The sequence below is a fragment of the Ovis canadensis genome, chromosome 13 (assembly GCF_042477335.2).
Source record: "Ovis canadensis isolate MfBH-ARS-UI-01 breed Bighorn chromosome 13, ARS-UI_OviCan_v2, whole genome shotgun sequence".
Lineage (NCBI taxonomy): Eukaryota > Metazoa > Chordata > Mammalia > Artiodactyla > Bovidae > Ovis > Ovis canadensis.
Genome location: NC_091257.1, coordinates 58491476 through 58515219, shown reverse-complemented (window position 1 = coordinate 58515219; position 23744 = coordinate 58491476). Strand labels below are relative to the sequence as shown.

General features: G+C 40.4%; 1 protein-coding gene across 1 annotated transcript; it reads right to left on the bottom strand.

The window, feature by feature from the left end:
• Positions 1-3207: 3207 nt before the first annotated feature.
• LOC138417520 (dihydrodiol dehydrogenase 3-like) lies at positions 3208-23739 on the bottom strand. The gene is made up of 10 exons (XM_069547885.1): positions 23471-23739; positions 22898-23025; positions 19756-19923; positions 19264-19380; positions 17946-18023; positions 17403-17525; positions 16493-16602; positions 15457-15622; positions 3871-3953; positions 3208-3348 (listed from the first exon to the last, which is right to left on the bottom strand). The coding sequence occupies exons 2-10, from the start codon at positions 22979-22981 to the stop codon at positions 3306-3308; spliced, it is 972 nt and encodes a 323-aa protein (XP_069403986.1). The 5' UTR covers positions 22982-23025; positions 23471-23739; the 3' UTR covers positions 3208-3305.
• Between the last annotated feature and the right edge of the window lie 5 nt (positions 23740-23744).

The window sequence follows — 23744 nt, the reverse complement described above, 5'->3', positions numbered from 1 at the left end:
CAGCACCCTGTTGTCTCCCTCAAAGCAGACTCATTGCAGAAATCCTTGAGTGCAGTATTCTCCCCTATTTGTGGCTTGCCTAGAAACTGGTATCCATTTCACTTAACTCTGAGCTTGAACTGAAGAGCAGCAGGAGTGGCTCATTAAAGCTTCAGGGGGACTAGACATATATGGGACCAGGGCCAGGGACTAAGTGTGGAGACACACACAAGACCATGTAAAACCCTGATAGAACTGGGGTGTGGATTTGGGGAATAGTAAGGCATCCAAAATCACTGCAGATGGTGACTGCAGCCATAAATTAAAAGAGGCTTACTCCTTGGAAGAAAAGTTATGACCAACCTAGATAGCATATTCAAAGCAGAGACATTACTTTGCCAACAAAGGTCCATCTAGCCAAGGCTATGGTTTTTCCAGTAGTCATGTATGGATGTGAGAGTTGGGCTGTGAAGAAGGCTGAGCCCCAAAGAATCGATGCATTTGAACTGTGATGTTGGAGAAGACTCTTCAGAGTCCCTTGGTCTGCAAGGAGATCCAACCAGTCCATTCTGAAGGAGATCAGCCCTTGAATTTCTTTGAAGGGAATGATGCTAAAGCTGAAACTCCAGTACTTTGGCCACCTCATGCAAAGAGTTGACTCATTGGAAAAGACTCTGATGCTGGGAGGGATTAGGGGCAGGAGGAGAAGGGGATGACCAAGGATGAGATGGCTGGATGGCATCACTGACTTGATGGACATGAGTCTGAGTGAACTCCGTGAGCTGATGATGGACAGGGAGGCCTGGCGTGCTGTGATTCATGGGGTCGCAAAGAGTCGGACACGACTGAGTAATTGAACTGAACTGAACTGAACAGAAGGCATTCAGAAACAATCATAAATTTCCCAGGATCAGAAAGCCACTCATGCTCCAGGTATGTTGTTGACTTATAAATGACCTGAGATTCCCTTTGTTTTCTGTTGAGCTGACCCAAGGACCAGGCACATGCCATTTCAGCTAATGAAGCACAATCAGGATGTGGTACAAATCTGCAAAGAGTGGGTGTGCTGTGCTTTTCCAAGTTCCCAGTCATGAACACACAGAAGGAGACAAAGAGAAGGTATACAATAAAGAAAGGTGAAACAAGAAAGCTAACAACAACAACAAGAAAAGACAGAGAGGAAAAGAGAGAGAAAAACATGAGCCATGGAACAGTTTTTGTTACTGTTTAGTCGCTACGTCAGACCCCTATATTGCAACCCAATGGACGGTAGCCTCACCGGTTTTTCTGTCCATGGGATTCTGCAGGCAAGCATATTGGAGTTGGCTGCAATTCCTTTTCCAGTGGATCTTCCTGGTTGAGATTCAACCCACGTCTACTGCATTGGCAGGCAAAATCTTTACCACTGCCCTACCTGGGAAGCCTGATCCATGAAAGGGAAAAAAAAAATGGCACCAACTCTTCCTGAACAATCACAGGAGCTACACTTAGCGAACAGTGAGTGTCACAACTGTCCTGGGAGGAGCTCCAGGTGGGCAAGAGGACACTGAGCTCAGCTCCCCCAGGAGCACATCAGGGTCACATCTCCTAATAACACACGACACCAGCAGGAAGTCCCCTCCACACCAAGGCTGTAAAGAACCACCCCCACTGAACTGGGTGGGAAGGGAAGAGAAGCCAGCAGATCAGGACTGAGCCCCTGGGAGGACCCCGGATGAGGAGAGGAGGACAGGGGCTCAGAGGTCCTCCCTGGAGAGACCCGTGCACACCACGCACTTGGCACTGCAGCCCTGGCACAACCCTGAGTGGTCTCGGCCCCACAGCTGTTGTGAACCCAGGGGGACCCACAGGAGACCCAGAAACCTGACTCCTCTCCTGAGGCATGCACCCATTCCTGCTCCTGGAACAGGTTGAGGGGATGACCAGATGCTGCCCAGGACTTGGCCAGTTTACTGGGCAGCCCATGTGACCCCCAGCCCATAAATGCCCCCTTAGCACCACTGGATCCAGTTCACTCCCACTGGGGCAAGGCCACCCATGCTGGGCAGAGTGGGCAGTGGTGGGTACAGATCCAGCTCAGACCAACAGGATGTCTGGATCGGGCAGGGCTGCCATCAGAGAGGGGCCCGAGGAGCAGTGTTCTGGAAATATCCTTCTCTATTTCTCTCACAGTAAAGTCTTTTTAAAACCTATATGACAAGGACCCTCTGCCCCACCAGCTCTCTGACTTGCCTTTAGCTCCTGTCTCCCCACCTCACTAAACTCCACCCACATCAGCAGACTTATTGGCTCTTAAATGTTCCATGAACACTCTTCCTTCCTGGAATAAGCATTTTCTGTTTCAGAGAAATGCAGGGAGCCACTTTCTCTATGTTTCAAGGCTGTTTTGTACAAATGAAAAAGTTGTGTGGAATGAAGTGTAGTTGATACCTCTGTCTAACAGAAGTACAGAAATGGGAGAGATTGTGCTGAATTATCTCAACAGACATTTCTAACAGTTAAATTCTCCTGATTTCATTCACAGAAATGGGAGTACAGAAATGAAAAGTTGTGTGGAATGAAGTGTAGTTGGTAACTCTGTCTAACAGAAGTACAGAAATGGGAAAGATTGTGCTGAATAATCTCAACAGACATTTCTAACAGTTAAATTTTCCTGATTTCATTCACAGTCTCATTCTCCATGAGACTAATGACTCAAGACATTTCTCATTTCACTTATTTACATTTGTTGATATGACAATGTCTTTCTAAAGAATGTTCAGTAAAGTTTTGCTGAATGACCACTGAATAAACTCAAAATATGTAAAGATTCATCAAAATGCTGAGCACAGGCAGACAAATAAAAAATTACATAAATGACTAAGATGTGCTGCTTGCTATACAGGAAGCAAAATATATTGCTAGATTTTTTAAATCATATTTTTAGCTTACCAAGATACTTAGGCTATGTTTGAAAAGAAGCATACAACCTGTAGAATGAAGTTTATTTGTCTTTGTAAATTAAAAAAATGCACATATGTGTCTAGGAAAATTACAAGGTAAATGCACCAAAGGTAAGTATTATCAAATGGGTAAACACGACTGATCTTTATTTCCTATCCTGTCCATTTTCTATCTAAATATTCTGTCATATATATGTATTATTTCAATGACAGGAAAGAAAGAGCATTCTTACTTTAAAGTCTATGCTGTTTCATAAACTGTTTATTTTTAAAAAGAAAGGCATGGTTTCAGAAGTTCAGACACTTTATTTAAACTTCTTCATCAAACACAAAAATATTCACCACCCAGAAGTAAAAAGTTATCGAAGAACCACAGTGAGTTGATCAATATTCTTCAGAGAATGGATACTCAGGGTGACCGACACCACTGGAAGACAAAGAGATGGACTCATTTATGAAATCTGGCTTCATAATAATATAGTTATTATTAATATAATAACTATATTCTTTTTATTCTTATATAATAACTAATTGTTTTTCCTTATGTAAAAAGAATTAAAAATTAAACATGTTCACTGGTCGCTGAAAGAATAGTGGGCTGCAGGCTTTGTGCCCTTTGTGTTTCCTGGCTCCCTGGGCTCTGAGAGGAGGTACACCAGGCACAGAGATTAGGGACACAAAGTAGTGAATCTATTCACCACAATGTCAACTGTGGGAATTTTACTGATGGGCTCTCCTGGTCCCCAATCACATTTCTGTTGATCAAGGATGGAGCCCTGGAGGAAACCTCTGGGCTGAGGTCTGCAGGAAGCACCTGGTTCACCCCTATGCTAGAAATCAGGACTCTTTCTAGACTTAAGCTTTTAAAAAGCTTAGTTCCCCTGCTCATCTCTCTGCTACAAAAAAAAAAAAAAAAAAAAAAGACTGTGTTTGTGAAACAGTCACTTACACAAGAAATTCATAGTATCTTATATTTCTGTTGAGGCCATCGATTGCTTTCATGTCTTCTGGAGTCAGTTCAAAGTCAAACACCTGGAAGGAAGGAACAATCATGTTAACTTCTCCCCCAGGGACCCAGCATCCTCCTGGGGACTGGAGGACTTTCCAGCTGGATGGAGACAAGAGGGGACAAGGAAGACGTGTCTGTTCTCAGCTTCCAGGAGAACAACCTGTGACCCTTGCTGAGTTCTCACCTCTTCTTCCCATACCTTCTCCTACTCTGTCCACCTCACTAACATTACCGTGTATCAATCCCTTATCTTTCTAAGTTAATCACTTGCGACAGGAAACAAACTAAAATCTTCTTTTTCCAAACAAACAGCTGTGGACACTCCTGACTCGATACCTGAACCTGAGCTAACATTAGACTGATTTCCTCCCCCCAGCACGCCCTAAGGGTGATAGCATTCAGCTGAAGCAGTGCGGGTGGAGGCTCCCCCTTGAAAGCCTATTCAAGAATCTGACTTCAAACTTACTCCTTACCTATGAATAAATCTAACAAAACCTATATGTCAGTGCCTTAGTGGAGAAGATCTCTGTATTGGGAAAATTCCCTGGAGAAGGAAATGGTAACCAACTTCAGTATTCTTGCTTGGAGAATCGCATGGACAGAGGAGCCTGATGGACTACAGTCCATGGGGTCGCAAGGAGTCACACACAACTGAAGCAACTAACACTTTAGTGGAGAAAGTTATGAAAAGTGTTTAAAATGTTAAAGAACAGCAACTTATTAAAAATTAACATCACAGTCATGAAAAGAAAAGCTCAATTTTCTAAAGAAATGTATTTCTCCAGAGTGATCTAGTATTTCAGTGCAGCATGATCCAAGGAGTTAAACAAATATTCTTTTGTGGAAATCAGTAAAGTGATACTAAATTTTAAATAAAAGAACCGTCAAGAGCAGTCAAGACATCTTTAAAGACAAATGTACCATTCTGAGAAAGAACACTTATTTTCCATTTTAAGAACACAGTACAAAGAACTGAATTAATAGAAGAGAAGGGCCAAGGCAGCCCTAAGATGGCAGAGGAATAGGATGGGGAGACCACTTTCTTCCCCACAATCATCAAAAGATCATTTGAATGCTGAGCAACTTCCACAAAACAACTTCTGAATACTGGTGGAGGACATCAGGCACCCTGAAAGGCAGCCCATTCTCTTTGCAGGGGGATAGGACAAAATATAAAAGACAAAAAGAGAGACAAAAGAGTTAGGGATGGAGACCCATCCTGCAGAGGGAGTCTTGAAGGAGAGGTCTCCAAACACCAGGAAACCCTCTCATCAGCAGGTCTGTGGGGAGTTTTGGAATCTCAGAAGGCAACATAACTAGGAGGAAAAGAATAATCCACAGAATACATGCCTTAACTGCAATTCCCAGCAAAGAATAGCCCAGATGCTCATGTCTGCCACCAGTGCGTGGGGGCTGAACAGGGAGGCGGGGGTTACATTCTTAAGGTAAGGACTGGGCCTGAATGCTCTGAGGACAATCTGAGGGAACTAACCTGAGATAGCAACCCAAACCGTGGGTTAGCCAGAGAGAAAAACAAGAGAGAGTGAGGGAGAGAACTTTCCTGCAAAAAGCTCTAACCAAAGGTACAGCCTGGCCTACTCCCAGAACAAAGGACTGAGCAAATACCAAAGGAAAGCTAGCTGGCTGTGGATAGACCCATCCCCCTGCCAGAGGAAGATTGGCTGGCAGGCAACAGCCAGAGCCAGAAAGTGAGGGGCAATCTCAGCCCCAGAGATGGCATCCTCCACCAAATTGTGTGCAGGCTTCCAGTTGCTAACAAAGTCTTCCTGGGTTCCTGGAAGGTTGACATCTGCCAGGAGGGTTGCAGCCTGAGATCAGCTCCCCAGAAGAGACACAAGGCACACATGAGAGGCGCTTTCACTGTGTACCCTGGAAACCGAGCAGCTGGGACCAGGGAGGTGATTAAGATGCACAGCCCCCCTGGGACAGTGCACTCACCATGCACCTGGTCACTTGAGCTCCTTGGACCTGGGAAGGGCATAAAACGAAGGCCCAACCAAGTCTGTGCCTTTGCTAAGTACACAAGAACCTGAACCTGAGCAGCTTAGACCCAGGAAGTGCATGCAACCCCAGGCCCTCTTTGGACAGTTCCCCTGCACAGCAACCTGGAGCCTGAGCAGTGTAGACTGGGAAAGCATGCACCGCCGTGAGCTGGGGCAAACCCAGTGTAGCCCAGACACTGCAAGCACTCCCCATACATACCAGTGATATTTGTTTGCAGTGTTCCGCCCTCCCCACAGCGCAACTGAGCAAGTGAGCCTAAATAAGTGACCACTTTCACGCCCTTGTGTCAGGGCAGAAATTAGACACTGAAGAGACTTGCAAACAGAGGAAGCCAATAAACAAAGAAGAGGGAACCGCTCTGGAAGTGAGAGGTGCAACAGATTAAAACCCTGTAGTTAGCATTGACTGGCCATTGGAAGGTGCCTATAGACCTTGAGAAGAAGTATAAGTTGGAACAAGGAACTATCTGAAACTGAACTGACCCCACACTGCCCTCAAGCGCTCCAGAGAAATTCTTAGATATATTTTTAATATTATCATTTTTTAGTTTATTTTTATTTTTTATTTTTAAGTTCTTTATTACTCCTTTAATTTTCATTTTTATAACCTACTATTACCTTGCACAAAAAAAGACCCTATTTTTAAAGCAAATTTCACATTTTTTAATAGTTTTTGTGATTGCTTTTGTTTTGTATTTTTGATATTGTGTTTTTGAGAGTCTAACCTCTACTCTAGATTTTTAATCTTTGCTTTTGGGTATTTGTTATCAATTTTGTACCTTAAGAATCTAATCTTCAGTATCCATTTTCACTTAGGGGTGTGATTACTGGCTTATTCGCTCTCCTCCTTTTTGACTCTTCCTTTTCTCCCCCAGGTCACCTCTATTTCCTCCCTCCCCTTTCTCTTCTCTGCTGAACTCTGTGAATCTCTCTGGGTGTTCCAGGCTATGGAGAACACTTAGGGAACAGATTACTGGCTAGATTGTTCTCTCCCCTTTTGACTGCCCCCTCTTCGCCTCATTTTTACCTCTATCTCCCTTCTCCCTCTTCTCTTCTCTCCTCTCCTCTATGTAACTCCATGAACCTCTCTGGGTGTTCCAGACTGTGAAGAACACATAGGGAATTGATTACTGGCCAGATTGTTCTCTCCCCTTTTGATTTTCCCTCTTCTCCTTTTGATCACCTCTACCTCCCTCCTCCCTCTTCTCATCTCCACGTAACTCTAAGAAGTTCTCTGGGTGTCCCTCACTGTGGAGAATCTTTTCACCATTAACCTAGATGTTTTATCATCTATGCTGTATGGATGGAGAAGTCTTGAGGCTACTATAAGAATAAGACTGAAAGCCAGAGGCGGGAGGCTTCAATCCAAAACTTGAGAACACCAGAGAACTCCTGACTGCAGGGAACATTAATCGATGAGAGCTCATCCAAAAACCTCCATACTTACACTGAAACCAAGCTCCACCCAAGAGCCAACAAGTTCCAGAGCAAGACCTACAATGCTAATTCTCCAGCAATGCAGAAACATAGCCCTGAGCATTAAAATGCAGGCTGCCCAAAGTCACACCAAACACACAGACATCTCAAAACTCACTACCAGACACTTCATTGCACTCCAGAGAGAAGAGATCCAGCTCCACCCACCAGAACACTGGTTCAAGCTTCCCTTTCTCCCCTTGTCAAGGAAACTTTGACAAACCACTAGTCCAACCCCACCCACAGGGAGCAACCTCCACAATAAAGAGGAACCATAAACTTCCAGGATACAGAAAGGTCACTCCAAACAGAGCAATCTAAACAAAATGAAAAGGCTTAGAAATATTCAGCAGGTAAAGGAATATGATAAATGCCCACCGTACCAAACAGAAGATGAAGAGACAGGGAGTGTACCTGAAAAAGAATTCAGAATAATGATAGTAAAGATGGTTCAAAATCTTGAAAACAAAATAGAGTTGCAGATAAATAGACTAAAGACAAGGATTGAGAAGATGCAAGAAATATTTAACAAGGAGCTAGACAAAATAAAGAGTCAATCAATAATGAATAATGCAAAACTGAGATCAAAAGCACTCTGGAGGGAACAACAGTAGAATAACTGAGGTGAAGATAAGATAAGTGAGGTGGAAGATAACTGAGGTGAAGATAAGATAAGTGAGGTGGAAGATAGAATGGTGGAAATAAATGAAGCAGAGAGGAAAAAAGAATTAAAAGAAATGAGGACAATCTCAGAGACCCCTGGGACCATGCTAAATGCCCCAACATTCGAATCATAGGTGTCCCAGAAGAAAAGGACAAAAATAAAAGCCATGAGAAATTACTTGAGGAGATAATAGTTGAAAACTTCCCCAAAATGGGGAAGGAAATAGCCACCCAAGTCCAAGAAACCCAGAGAGTCCCAAACAGGATAAACCCAAGGTAAAATACCCCAAGATCCATACTAATCAAATTAACAAAGATCAAACACAAAGAGCAAATATTAAAAGCAGCAAGGGAAAAGAAACAACACACAAGGGGATTCCCATAAGGATAACAGCTGATTTTTCAATAGAACCTCTTCAGGCCAGAAGGAAATGGCAGGACATACTTAAAGTGATGAAAGAGAAGAACCTACAACTCAGATTACTATACCCAGCAAGGATCTCATTCAAATATGAAGGAGAAATTAAAGGCTTTACAGACAAGCAAAAGCTGAGAGAATTCAGCACCACCAAACCAGCACTTCAACAAATGCTAAAGGATCTTCTCTAGACAGGAAAGACAGTTTATAAACTCAAACCCAAAACAATAAAGTAAATGGCAACAGGACCATACTTATCAATAATTACCTTAAAAGTAAATGGGATGAATGCCCCAACCAAAAGACAAAGACTGGCTGAATGCATATAAAAACAAGATCACTATATATGCTGTCTACAAGACACCCACCTCAAAACAAGGGACACATACAGACTGAAAGTTAAGGGCTGGAAAAAGATATTTCACAAAATTGGAGACCAAAAGAAAGCAGGAATAGCAATACTCATATCAGATAAAATAGACTTTGATAAAGGCAGTGAAAAGAGATAAAAAAGGACACTACATAATGATTAAAGGATCAATCCAAGAAGAAGATATAACAATTATAAATATATATGCACCCAACATAGGAGCACCACAATATGTAAGGCAAATGTTAACAGGTATGAAAGGGGAAATTAACAGTAACACAATAATAGTGGAAGACTCTAATACCCCCCTCACACCTATGGATAGATCAACTAAACAGAAAATTAACAAGGAAACACAAACTTTAAGTGATGCAATGGAACAGTTAGACCTAATTGATATCTATAGGACAATTCATCCCAAAACAATGAATTTCACCTTTTTCTCAAGTGCATACGGAACCTTCTCCAGGATAGATCACATCCTGGGCCATAAATCTATCCTTGGTAAAATCAAAAACATTTGAATCATTTCAAGCATCTTTTCTAATCACAATGCAGTAAGATTAGATGTCAACTACTGGAAAAAGCTATTAAAAATACAAACTATTGAAGGCTAAACAACACGCTTCTGGATAACCAACAAATCACAGAAGAAATCACAATATGCATAGAAACAAAATATGCAGAGAAAATGAAAACACAACCACCCAAAACCTATGGGATTCAGTAAAAGCAGTGCTAAGGGAAAGGTTCATAGCAATATAAGCTTACCTCAAGAAACAAGAGAAAAATCAAATAAATAACCTAACTTTACACCTAAAGCAACTAGAAATTAAGCACCCCAGGGTTAGTAGAAGGAAAGAAATCATAAAAATTAGGGCAGAAATAAATGAAAAAGAAACAAAGAAGACTATAGCAAAAATCAACAAAACTGAAAGTTGGTTCTCTGAGAAGATAAAATAGACCAACCATTAGCCAGACTCATCAAGGGGAAAAAAAAAAAAAGGAGAAGAATCAAATCAACAAAATTAGAAATGAAAATGAAGAAATCACAATAGACAAAACAGAAATACAAAGGATCATAAGAGACTACTATCAGCAACTATATGTCAATAAAATGGATAACTTGCAAGAAATGGACGAATTCTTAGAAAAGTATAACCTTTCAAAAACTGAGCCAGGAAGAAATAGAAAATCTTAACAGACCCATCACAAGCATGGAAATCGAAACTGTAATAAAAAATTTTCCAACAAACAAAAGTCCAGGACCAGATGGCTTCACAGGTGAATCCTACGAAAAATTTAGAGAAGAGCTAACACCCATCCTACTCAAACTGAAGAGGAAATTGAAGAAGAAGGTAAACTGCCAAATTCATTCTATGAGGCCACCATCACCCTAATACCAAAACCAGAAAAAGATGCCACAAAGAAAGAAAACTACAGGCCAATATCACTGATGAACATAGATGCAAAAATGCTTAACAAAATTCTAGTAAACAGAATCCAACAACATATTAAAAAGATCATACATCATGACCAAGTGGACTTTATCCCAGGGATGCAAGGATTCTTTAATATTTGCAAATCAATCAATGTGATACACCATATTAACAAATTGAAAAATAAAAAAACATGATTATCTCAATAGATGTAGAGAAAGCCTTTGACAAAGTTCAACATCCATTTATGATTAAAAAAAAACCCTCCAGAAAGTAGGCATAGAAGGAACGTATGTCAACATAATTAAAGCCATATATGATAACCTACAGCAAAGATTATCCTCATGGTGAAATATCCTCATGGTGAAAAATTGAAAGCATTTCCCCTAATGTCAGGAACAAGACAAGGGTGCCCACTCTCACCACTACTATTCAACATAATTTTGGAAGTTTTGGCCACAGCAATGAGAGAAGAAAAAGAAATAAAAGGAATCCAGATTGGAAAAGAAGAAGTAAAACTCTCACTGTTTGCAGATGACATGATCCTCTACATAAAAAAACCTAAAGACAACACCAGAAAATTACTAGAGATAATCAATACATTAGATTAAGTCAAGGCTATGGTTTTTCTAGTAGTCATGTATAGACGTGAGAGTTGGACTATCAAGAAAGCTGAGCACTGAAGGATTGATGCTTTTGCACTATGCTGTTGGAGAAGACTCTTGAGAATCCCTTGGACTGCAAGGAGATCTAACCAGTCCATCCTAAAGGCAATCAGTCCTGAATATTCATTGGAAGGACTGATGCTGAAGCTGAAACTCCAATACTTAGCCACCTGATGCGAGGTGCTGACTCATTGGAAAAGACCCTGCTGCTGGGAAAGACTGAAGGTGGGAGGAGAAGGGGATGACAGAGGATGAGATGGTTGGATGGCATCACTGACTCAATGGACATGAGTTTGGGTAAACTCCAGGAGTTGGTGATGGACAGGGATGCCTGTCATGCTGCCTCCTTGGGGTTGCAAAGAGTCGGACACAACTGAGAGACTGAACTGAACTGAACTGAATCAATGGATATAGTAAAGTTGCAGGATATAAAATTAACACAGAGAAATCCCTTGCATCCCTATACACTAACAATGAGAAAACAAAAAGAGAAAGTAAGGAAACAATTTCAATTCACCATTATGAAGAAAAGAATAAAATACTTAGGAATATATCTACTTAAAGTATCAGAAGACCTATATATAGAAAACTATAAAACATTGATGAAAGAAATCAAAAATAACACAAATAGATGGAGAAATATACCATGTTCATGGATCAGAAGAATCAATATAGTGAAAATGAGTATATTATCCAAAGCAATCTATAGGTTCAATGTAATCCCTATCAAGCTACCAACGGTATTTTCCACAGAACTAGAACAAATAATTTCACAATTTGTATAGAAATACAAAAAACCTCGAATAGCCAAAGCAATCTTGAGAAAGAAGAATGGAACTACAGGAATCAATCTGCCTGACTTCAGACTATAGTACAAAGCTAGTCATTAAGACAGTATAGTACTGGCACAAAGACAGAAATATAGATCAATGGAACTAAATAGAAAGCCCAGAGATAAATCCATGCACCTATGGACAACTTATCTTTGACAAAGGAGGCAAGAATATACAATGGAGAAAAGACAATCTCTTTAACAAGTGATGCTGGGAAAACTGGTCAACCACCTGTAAAAGAATGAATAGAACACTTTCTAACACCATACACAAAAATAAACTCAAAATGGATTAAAGATCTACACATAAGAACAGAAAAAATAAAACTCCTAGAGGAAAACAAAAGCAAAACACTCTCTGACATAAATCACAGCAGGGTCCTCTAGGACCCACCTCCCAGAGTAATGAAAATAAAAGCAAAAATAAACAAATGAGACCTAATTAAACTTAAAAGCTTTTGCACAATGAAGGAAACTATAAGCAAGGTGAAAAGACAGCTTTCAGAATGGGAGAAAATAATAACAAATGAAGCAACTGACAAAGAATCATTCGCAAAAATATAAAAGCAGCTCATGCAGCTCAATTCCAGATAAATAAACGACCCAATCAAAAAATGGGCCAAAGAATTAGACAGAAATTTCACCAAAGAAGACATACAGATGGGTAACAAACACAGGAAAAGATGCTAAACATCACTCATTATCAGAATAAATGCAAATCAAAACCACAGTGAGGTACCATTGGTTCCTCATTGGTACTGCTATCTCACGCCAGTCAGAATGGCTGCTATCACAAGTCTACAAACAATAAATGCTGGAGATGGTGTGCAGAAAAGGGAACCCTCTTACACTAAATTGGTGGGAATACAAGCTAGTACAGCCACTCTAGAGAACAGTGTGGAGATTCCTTTAAAAACTGGAAATAGAACTGTCATACAAGCCAGCAATCCCACTGCTGGGCATATACACCGAGGAAACCAGAATTGAAACAGACACATGTACCCCTATGTTCATTGCAGCACTACTTACAATAGCTAGGACATGGAAGCAACCTAGATGTCCATCAACAGAAGAATGGATAAGAAAGCTGTGGTACATATACATGATGGAATATTACTCAGCTATTAAAAAGAATGTATTTGAATCAGTTCTAATGATGTGGATAAAACTGGAGCCTATTATACAGAGTGATGTAAGTCAGAAAGAAAATCACCAATACACTATGTTAACACATATATATGGAATTTAGAAAGATGGTAACAATGACCCTATATGTGAAACAGCAAAAGAGACACAGATATAAGAACAGACTTTTGGACTCTGTGAGAGAAGGCAAGGGTAGGATGATTTGAAAGAATAGCATTGTATCATGTATATTATCATCTGTTAAATGGATTGCCAGTCCAGGTTCGATGCATGAGACAGGGTGTTCAGGGCTTGTGCACTAGGATGACCCTGAGGGATGGGATGGGGAGGGAGGTGGGAGGTGGGTTCAGGATGGGGGACACATGTACACCCATGGCTGATTCATGTCAATGTATGGCAAAAACCACTACAATATAGTAAAGTAATTCGCCTCCAATTAAAGTAAATTAATTAATTTTTTAAAAAGAGAGAAGAGCCAAAAATGTACTTATGGACACTTATTATATGACAGACTTGAAAATGAAAATTGATGAAATATAGAGACACTTAGATTTCCATTTAAATAAACATATAGGCAATCATTTATATCATGCCAGAAAATTCATTTTAGGTGCATTTCAGAGCCAAATTTGAATGGAAACAGGAAAACAATTCTTCAGGGGACCATATCCCTGACCCTTGACATAGCCTGACCTGAAACTTGCATTGGACAGTAAAATTTGCCAGAAGTGGTGACTTAGTTCTGAGCTGAGACAATGACATGGATTTTTTTCCCACTCCCTGGCTTGAAATTACAGTGTTGTCCTGAGATGAAAACCAAGTTAGTTGACCAGATTCTAGCCAAATATATATGAAAAACTGCATGGAGAAGCATGCAGTCTCCTCTGACAAGAGTCATATCCACCTGCTAAAGCAGAACTGCCCAGCTGCTCTGCACTGAACAGCAAATGCATGAGAGAGCCCAACCAAGAGGACAACAGTTGAGCTGACTGTAGGCAGGATCTCAAACCACAGAATCAAGAGACACATAACTGTTCTCTGCATTAAATCTTAAAACTGGAGAGAGTTTTCAGTACAGTTATGTCTAAGGGTACAATAATGGTCTCTTACACAGAAAACTAAAGACAGACACCTTGCAAAAGTGGACTTCACAAAGACAGAAACTCAAGAAGATTAAATATATGAAGGTGAAACCTTATGAATATTCAGGGAAAGGCAAAATAAAACCACTATGGTTTGGAGCTGAAAGATCACTGCCATAATTTTGTGCCCCCAAATTCACATATGGATGGTGTTAGAAATGGAGCCTTTGAGGGGTAATTAGGTCATGATGGTGAAGCCTTCATGAATGAGATTTCAACAATATCATATTCATATAAGATATTGGGAGAGCTCTGTTGGCCCCTCCACATTGTAAAGATACACAGAGAAGCCTGTGACCTGGAGGAGGGCCCTCACCTGACCAAGAGTGCACCCTGACCTCAGACCTCCAGCCTCAGAAATGTGACAAACAAATTTTCATTGTTTCCAAGATACACAATGTGGGGTGTTTACAGTCCAAACAGCGTAAAATAATCACATAATGCAATTTCATCCATCAGAAAGAAGGTAATAAGGCATCATCTGTACAAGGTGAGAGGATAAATTGCAGACATGAGCACTGGAACTAAAATCTTTTTTTTTTTTTTTTTGTCCAACTTTATTTTCTTGGGTTCCAAAATCACTACAGATGGTGACTGCAGCCATGAAATTAAAATACCCTTGCTCCTTCTATGAAAAGCTATGACAAACCTGCAAAGCATATTATAAAGCAGAGATATTACTTTACTAACAAAGGTTCATATAGTCAAGCTATGTTTTTTCCGATAGCCATGTATGGATGTGAAAGGTGGACCATAAAGAAAACTGAGTGCCAAAGAACTGATGCTTTTGAACTGTGGTGTTGGAGAAGACTCTTTTGAGAGTCCCTTGGACTGCAAGGAGATCAAACCAGTCAATTGTAAATGAAATCAGTCCTGAATATTCATTGGAAGGACTGATGCTGCAGGTGAAGCTCCAATATTTTGGCCACCTGATGCAAAGGGCTGACTCATTGGAAAAGACCCTGATATTGGGAAAGATGGAAGGCAGGAGGAAAGGAGGATGACAGAGGATGAGATGTTTGGACAGCATCACCGACTTAATTGACATGAGTTTCAGCAAGCTCCAGGAGATGGTAATGGACAGGGAAGCCTGACGTGCTGAAATCCATAGGCCATAAACGGTCAGACATGACTGGGCGACTTAATTGAACAGAACTGAACCCTCTCCAGGGAGGCCACCTCTCCTGCTGCTGCAGCAGGAAGAGAAAACCATCAGGAATACACACAAGGCATTCATGCACAAGGAAGAACAGGTAATTCATCTTGTCTCAAGGAAAGTCTTGAGATACAAAAAATGACCCTCATAAAGGATATTCCATAGGAGCCCTGTGCCGAGAGCCCCACTCATCACCTGTATGTTCTCTTTGATCCGCTTCTTGTTGTAACTCTTGGCCAGTACCACAACCCCACGTTGTATCTGGTAGCGAAGGGCAACCAGAGCTGGGGTTTGCTTATGTTTTTTGGCAATGGCAGAGAGAACCGGGTCCTCCAAGAGAACGGGGTGGTTCAAGTTCACCCTAGAAAAAAATTCAGACATCCACAGGAGCTGAGACTAAGTATGTAGATTGTGAGTAGTTTTCCCAAACAGATTAAGTAGGTCCACTCTATACCAGTGCTTCTCAAAGTGTATCAGCATCATCAGGATCACCTGTGATCTTGTCAGATATAAAAATTACATGGCTAGCTGAAGACAAACTCAATCAGAATTTCAACTGTGTTACATCCCATTCTGTGTTTACAAAGCTCTTCAGATTATTTGGATGCGTTATTGACCTGAGACCAGGATTGCTAAAGTCGTGGGTTTTTAAAAAAATTCTCAGAGGTTGTTTTGCATCTATAATCAAGGGCATGAACAGAGAACAGAAGGAAAAAAAAAAAACAGGGATTTTTTTAAAATTTCACTTTCCTAAGTGAATATTCCTAAGTGATAAATATTGAGTACTCTCAAAATCAGAGAAATCTGTTCTATCATTACTCTTCTTTAGATATATACCAAAATGGTTCAAGTTTAGTTTTTTCTATCATAATAGACCTTAGAATTGCATATTATTATGTCAATTTTAGAGATAAGGTAAGTGAGGCTTGGAATTTCTATTTTTAGAAATGTTTTATTAGTTAATATCTATATAAATCATGACATAAACTTGTGTTTCTGGTTTCAACTGGGGGATTATATATAGATTTTAATGCAGATATCTGTTAATGATGAGTCTACATGCTAATACAATGTAGATAAATGGCTGGGTGATAGGAAGATAGAAGAAAATATTCCATCTGTCCCCTCACTCCCCTTTGCTTATGAGAGTTATCTGAGTACTGTATTTTAAAATCTCATCAAAAATTGAATTTTAAGGAAACTCCCAGTTGTCTTCAGTAGTATTCAATACCATTCTTTTACTCGTTGGGATCCCAGAGCACCATAGGCAACAAGGACAATATCATGTGACTTGCAGAAATCCAACAGTTTGCTCTGGTTGAGATAAGGGTGACATTCCACCTGTAGAATGTCAACAGAGAAGAGTGTTAGATTATTTGAAAAGGTAATATTAATATGACAGAGGCAGATTAAAAGTTTTAAGTGCTTAAAGGAAAGGTTACAACATTAAATGTAAATGGAAATATCAACATCTAGAGAGCAATAGAGAAAAATGTGTTTATACAGTTAATTTTATGACAGAACCAGTCCAAGTTGAGTAATAAAAAGATGATGTACTCTATATTTGAGTAGATATTCCCAGGTAAATGTTTTATCTTCTGTTAGCATCACCTTGAACCTTTAACTTCACCCTCTAACCTGGATGACTTTCATCATCTCCAGCACATTATTCTGTTCTGTGCTCCCTGTTGAGACTCATAAATGTTGAGACACCAAGACTAAGGATTCAGCCATCAGAACCCCACACAAACCCTTACCACCCATTTCAGTTGATTGGTTACTTTATAAATTTACTTCCCATTCAATGTTTTCATGGCTTCCTTCGTACACAAAGTTCATTCCAGGGCACTTTTCCATCCAATCTTTTTCATCCTTTAATCTCAGGAAAACACATCCTACCTCTAATTGAAGGTTCTACCCACAATTTAGCAGGATGCCCTCCCTACCTTTTCCATCCAGACTACATCAGATAGAGATACCATTTGGGGTTCTATTCATACTACCCAGACAGCGACTCTACTCTCTAGAATCCTCTGTCCCACAAAGGTTGGATGAACAGGAGGGGAGCACAGACATTCATCAGGCTCCAGTGCAAGAAGGAGGTTGTGAAGAGCAGGAGGGAGAGGAGCCAAGCTGCTCACCTGATTGCAGACAGGCTTGTACTTGAGCCCTGGCTTGTTCAGGATCTTCTCCAGCTGCTTGTGGTTGAAGTTGGACACCCCAATGGACTTGGTCAGCCCTGCGTCCTTACACTTCTCCAGGGCCTGGGAGGGAGGGGTGGTGAGCAGTCATTTGAAATGAGTGATAGATCAAGAATAAATGCTGGAAAAAAATCTTAAGAAGTGTCTCATGTCAAGAATTTACATTGATTTTAAGAAATGAAAAAGGAAAAGAAGGTCATGATATAAGAAGAACAATTACCAACTCCTCCTTAGAAAACCCTGGAGAAGACATATCACAAGGAAGGAAAGAGATGCCTGTCTACACTGTCCCATATTCCCCTCCTCCGTTCTTTTCTATGAACATTTCAGCAATGGTTTCCTCACCACAAACCCAGCATCCCAGCCCTTAGATTCATGAACTGCTGAGTCTGATGGTCCACAGCCCATTCTCACAGGTAGAAGAAATGAAGGAGTTTCCCCCTCTCCTGGATCCTCCTCTGGTTCTCTCCTCTCTGGACTCACCTCCCATGTGTGACAGAGATCCACCGAATCACCTATCAGTTTTCCATTTTCATCTTTTGGAAGCAATTCCTCCCCTGGCTGGAATGGAGGCAGATATATTAGAGATGTGACAAAATGATTTCTCCACATTTAGCCAGGCTGCCAGGCACTAGGAATTAAACCTCCATGAGGTAGGTTTATAACTTTCTACATACTAATATTTGCAAAGTGATTTGTGTATGGAGTTGTAAGCAATGTCTTTTGAGGTAGGCTTATTCTAATCTCTTACGCTTATTATATGTTGCAATAAATATAATTTTTCTATGTCCTAAAAGGGACTTCCAGTAACTTCTGTTAATTTTTTGTGTTCCCTGTACTTGGTTCTTTTGAAATATCTCTGATCTGAGAATGGCAGTAAGTTATGTGCCATAATTTCCAGAATAAAAATTATAAACTAGACCTGGGCTAGATAATCAAATTTCCTTTACCCTTCTAGCATTAGATGCCCTGGGACAGGCATGTGAACCAGCAAGGCTCTCATTAAGTTTATATGGAATGTGAAAGATCCAGACGTGCTCTCAAATGTTTATGACCCTGAGCTTTGAAATGCCCCCAAGGTCATATTTCCCACCAATGGAAAATGTTCATTAAAAATAAAGTAATTCTCTTATAAGGGATAGAAAAAAGAGATTTCTGAGGAGCCCTGCAAATCCTCAAAACTCTCTGTGTCTGGGACTTGCCACCTACATACTCCACTAAGTTTGCATTAGATGGCTTGAGTTGATTTCTATAACTAGAAATCAAGATTTCTAAGTAAACCATTCTTAATGACTAAGTGCAGTCTACAAAGCTCTTCATAAAGTCAAGCAAGACTGTAGACAATATCTCCCAACTCCTTATAAAGGTACAAAGTTTAGACGCACCCAGAGGGAGCAGCACCAAATCTGCTAACCTTGAAAGGGTGAAAGACAAGATTAACTCATCATGTTCAATATGAGGCAGTCCCAGGTTCACCACGGCTCCACCAAACTCTTGGTCCACGAAATCCCCAGACACTCAGGAGTCATAATCAAGACTGTGTGCAGAACTTGCCTATTTCTACTTCCTCAAGTTTTTCTGGCAGAGAGTCTCAGATTGTTAACTCATTTGTCTGGGGGGCATGTAACAGATTCAAAGAAGCTCAGTAAAAGGCTGATCACAAATTATTATTTTGGGGATTCTACTCTGGTATAATCATCCCTTCAATCTACTAAGAAAAATCTTAATTCAACCATCCATTCCAATTGATGCACATTCTAACACAAGATTTAAAATTGATGTGATCACACATATATCCAACCTTCGTAGCCAGTGGAAAATGAATAATATAGAGATCGACATAGTCCAGTTGAAGATTTTTCAGTGACTTTTCCAAGGCTGGTCTGACCAACTCTGGTCGAAGGAAAGTGCACCAAAGCTGAAAATATTAAAGAATAGAAATTTTATTAATAATAATTTAGGAAATTTTCTTTTGGTCTTACTGCATGGCTTGTGGGATATTACTTCCCTGACCTATGATGGAACTGGGGCCCATGATAGTGATGTGCCAAGTCTTAAACACTGAACACCAGGGATTTCTAATACCTAAAGAATATACCAAGAAGCATAGTTCACCAATCAATTCTTTTTTTGTGTGTATTATTATTTTATTTTATTATTATTTTTTTAATTTTTATTTTTACTTTATTTTACTTTACAATACTGTATTGGTTTCACCAAACATGATCCTATTATATAATAGTGATCTGGGCACACTCACTAGTACACATGTTCAACATACAACATGCAGCACCTTTGAAGTGTAGAATATGTCTTCTCTCTTCACAGTGCCATCTGAAATCTTGCTTTGAATGGCCTGGCCAACCTGTTCTTCATTTTGGTACACATAAGCGCAGTCAATATGGCGGAACCCAACCTCTATAGCGAATTTGGTGACTTCCAGAGCTTCACTCTTAGCAGCCTACATAAGCAACAAAGGTAGATGAATACCCACATGATTAAGAGAGTGCTAGCACAACCTTTGATCTTCCAAAACTTTTCTTCATATCTTTGATTAGTTCTCTATGTCTAGTGCTGAACACATGATAGTTTCCCTGAACATTCCTGGTCAGATTTTAAATACACACCCAGTAACCCTTACATCCCAAATGATCTGTGGTCGATCACAGTCATCGGAGGACCCCAAGACCACCTCCAGGTTCAGTGGACCCAAAGGACTCAGCATTAAGTTGTAGTCATGAATATGATTTGTACTACAAGATTCTTGAATCAAAATCAAAAACGTATAAGGTATATGGTAAAGACATTAAACAACAGGAGACAGTGAGAGACAGGGAGCTTGGCCTGTTGTGATCCATAGTGAGAGGGTAACAGGCAGGAAGGCCAGGGGTCTGCAAACGGAGGAAATAGCCTGCAAGTGTCAGACATTTTTATCTCTCTTAAGCAGCAGGAGGAAACAAACTAGAGATATTTTTCCCTTCTCTATACAAATTTAAAAGAAGGTTTCTCTTAAAATACTGTGTTGCCATGACACCTGGTTTCACCTGAAGTTAACTATACTCAAACCTGGAGATAATCAATGCCTTTTTCTTATGGAAATGTTTGTCTTAAGCTATGCTAACCCCAAACTCTGTCTTCAAGTTGGTTCCACCTCTTGGCTCAGAATCCACTTGACAAACCAGTATGTTATACTCAGATATTGTTCCCCTAATCTATGTAAATAAAACTATTTGTATGGTGATCTGCCCTTCTTCAAGATTCAAGTTAATCATTTTATGGCCCATGATGAACCGTTTGGTGCCAAGATTATCCCAAAATGCATTTTATGGGTGAGAGGCCTGGTGCCAGTCTGAGTTTTAAGACATTCCTTTCTTTCATTAACAGACTGCTAGTGACTATATAACTTCCAGCTGAAGACTAGCAGGGGGTACTCTTTCTGCCCCCTTCTGATTCCTATGTCAAAAGCTTTCTCTATCTCCTTTATACTTTAATAAAACGTTATTACACAAAAGCTCTGAGTGATCAAGCCTCGTCTCTGGCCCCGGATTGAATTCTTCTCCTCTGGGGGCCAAGAATCCTGGCATCTTTGCGTGATTCAACAACAATCTTTCAATAGGATCACAAAGAGTCAGACATGAATTAGTGACTGAAAAACAACAATAACAAAAAGCATCAAGAAGCAAGGTGAAAGCTTCTAAGACCCCTGTCTACCAGTGAAGCTACTTGGAATACACCAAATATAAACTGTATCTATTCAAGGTGTAAAAAGTGATGTTCTCATATAAGGATCCATTGTTGATGATCACCAAAATCAAGCTATTTAGCAGACCCCTTATTTCACTTACTTTACTTTAGGGGTTTTGTAAGAAAACTTCAGATCTAATCTCTACAAAATCTCAGGGTATCACCCATTATTTATAACTATAGGCACGGTGCTGTGCATCAGGTCACCAACTTATTCTTCATATCACTGAAGGTCTAGACTGTTGACAAACATCTTTCCATTTTTCACAGATTTATCTCCAGCTTCTGGTCTTCATTTCTCTACTCTTGGTTTCTATAAGTTCCACTATTTTAGATTCCACCAACAAAGAGACTTCCTTGGTGGTTCAGACAGTAAAGCATCTGCCTAAAATGAGGGAGACCCAGGTTTGATCCCTGGGGCAAGAAGATCTCCTGGAGAAGGAAATGGCAACCCACTCCAGTGTTCTTGCCTGGAAAATCCCATGGACAGAGGAGCCTGGTAGGCTACAATCCACTGGGTCACAAAGAGCTGGACACGACTGAGTGACTTCACTTTCACAAAGACATCATGTAGTATTTGTCTTTTTATTTCTGGCTTACTTCACCTAGCTAAACTTCTCCCGGTTCACCTGTGTAATTTCAAATGGCAGTATTAACTTTGTTTTAAACGCTGAATAATATTCTATTTCTTTTTCATGTGTCAGAATCTTTTCTATTTCAAGGAGGTAGATAATTAGGGTAACTGTTCTTTGTTGGGTTCTGTCCTGGTCTTTCTTAAACACTTTGGCATTCAGGGATGTACTAGGAATGGGCCAGTGAACTTTAGTACTAGCCTGGTCACTTTACTTCCTGCACCCTACTTTGTGAAGTGCTGTCTTCTCTTTCCAAAATGCCTCTGAATATTTCCTTCTGTTCTCCAAATGATAAAAGTGAGACCCAAAGTTTCAGGACCAGAACTTGTCACAACTGCATTCTCTAAAGACAAGATGGACAGCAAACTTTCTGGCTTCAGGTCTAGAGATTTGTCCGCTAGTCCCTTTTCTGTCCAAGCACTGAAAACTACACTTTAATAAAATGACATTACAACACCCAAGGATACATTACACAACATGGCCTGTGAGATGGTAGCTTATCCCCTCAAGTGACACCATATTTTCCATTGGAAGAAGTTTCCAAGGAGCAGCTGAAGTACAAGGCAAAACACAGCTGGAGTGTCTTGCCTGGCATCTACGAGGCACCCCATGGTAGAGAACCATTTCTATCCCATTAGTTCATATTCACCTCATCCTTAAGAACTTCCACCTCAAATACTTCTCTGGGTCACATCATTTTTGAAAGAGTTAACAGTTCTGGAACTAATGAAATACACAGAGAAACCAGCCATTGCAATCGCCCTCAAAGCAAAGCAGTTTACAGTCAGTGATCTTGACAGCCAAGTCTCACCTCTTGTGCCAAGCTGGGAAAGAGACAGAAACTGGAGGGGAACCCAGAGTAATCTGCAGGTGAGCACAGCCTCAGACCCTGATGCAGAGTGAAGACTGGATACTCTCTCCCTTTTCACAGGACATGGTTCTAGCCTGGTTAGTGGCTAAAGGAGCTAGGCAGAAGCTCAGTGCTTGACAACCCAAGTCCCTTTCACTCATGTTACATCCACTACTATTTATATCTCAACTCCAAACCACCTCTGTTACCTCTTTAACTTCAGCGGTGCCAAATCCTAGGACAGGAATGAAGTGGCCGTCATTAAGCTTCGCTCTCTGGCCTTTGGGATCCATTGCCTGTTTTACCTCTGAATAAGCAGATTGATCTTTTCCTCTGCCTTCACAGGTTATAAATAACAGGAAGTTAACACCCTAGCTGACTGTCCAATGTTAGCAGATACATTGGAGGAGGAGAGGATTAAACCAGTGCCCATAGGGTAAGAAGAGAAATTAAGCCAATTACATTGGTAGTTTTTTTTTTTTTAATCAGAATAACTTCAGTTATATAATGATGAAATGTGCCAACAATTATTGACCAAATGTTACACAGAAACCTCCACATACCAGTCATTTCACTTTTCTAATTATGAAGCCCACTTTTGATCAAACATCAATTGAAACAACTACTTCATAGTATAGGAAGGCACACTTATCACACAATTAAGAAGTGTTGATTATTAAGCATTTTCCAAAATGTAATCTCTTAATAGAGAATCAAAATGTGAAACAAAGCAAATTTGCCTTTTAAATTTTCCAGCAGCAAAATTATTTTGCTGTACATACCTATGGTGGTAGAGGTATTGTCAGTAAGTCATGGCTGACTCTTTTACAACCCCATGGACTACACCCTGCCAGGCTCCGCAGTTCATGGAATTTCCCGGCTAGAATACTGGAGTGGGTTGCCACTTCCTACACCACAGTTTCTTCCTGATCCAAGGATCAACCCTAAATCTCTTGTGTCATTATTTAGCAGGTGAATTCTTACCACTGGGCCACCTGAGAAGCCTTTACAGACCTGACTAGGGTGAAATTCTGAAAAGGATACCAAAACCAGACA

Excerpts from the sequence above, each read along its gene's own strand:
- LOC138417520 (XM_069547885.1), bottom strand. The coding sequence starts at position 22,981 with ATGGATCCCAAAGGCCAGAGAGCGAAGCTTAATGACGGCCACTTCATT. Across the intron at positions 17,526-17,945 it reads ATCTCTGTCACACATGGGAG|GCCCTGGAGAAGTGTAAGGA; the intron begins GTGAGTCCAGAG and ends CCTCCCTCCCAG. Across the intron at positions 15,623-16,492 it reads TCCCAACGAGTAAAAGAATG|GGTGAACTTGAACCACCCCG; the intron begins GTATTGAATACT and ends ATTTTTTTCTAG.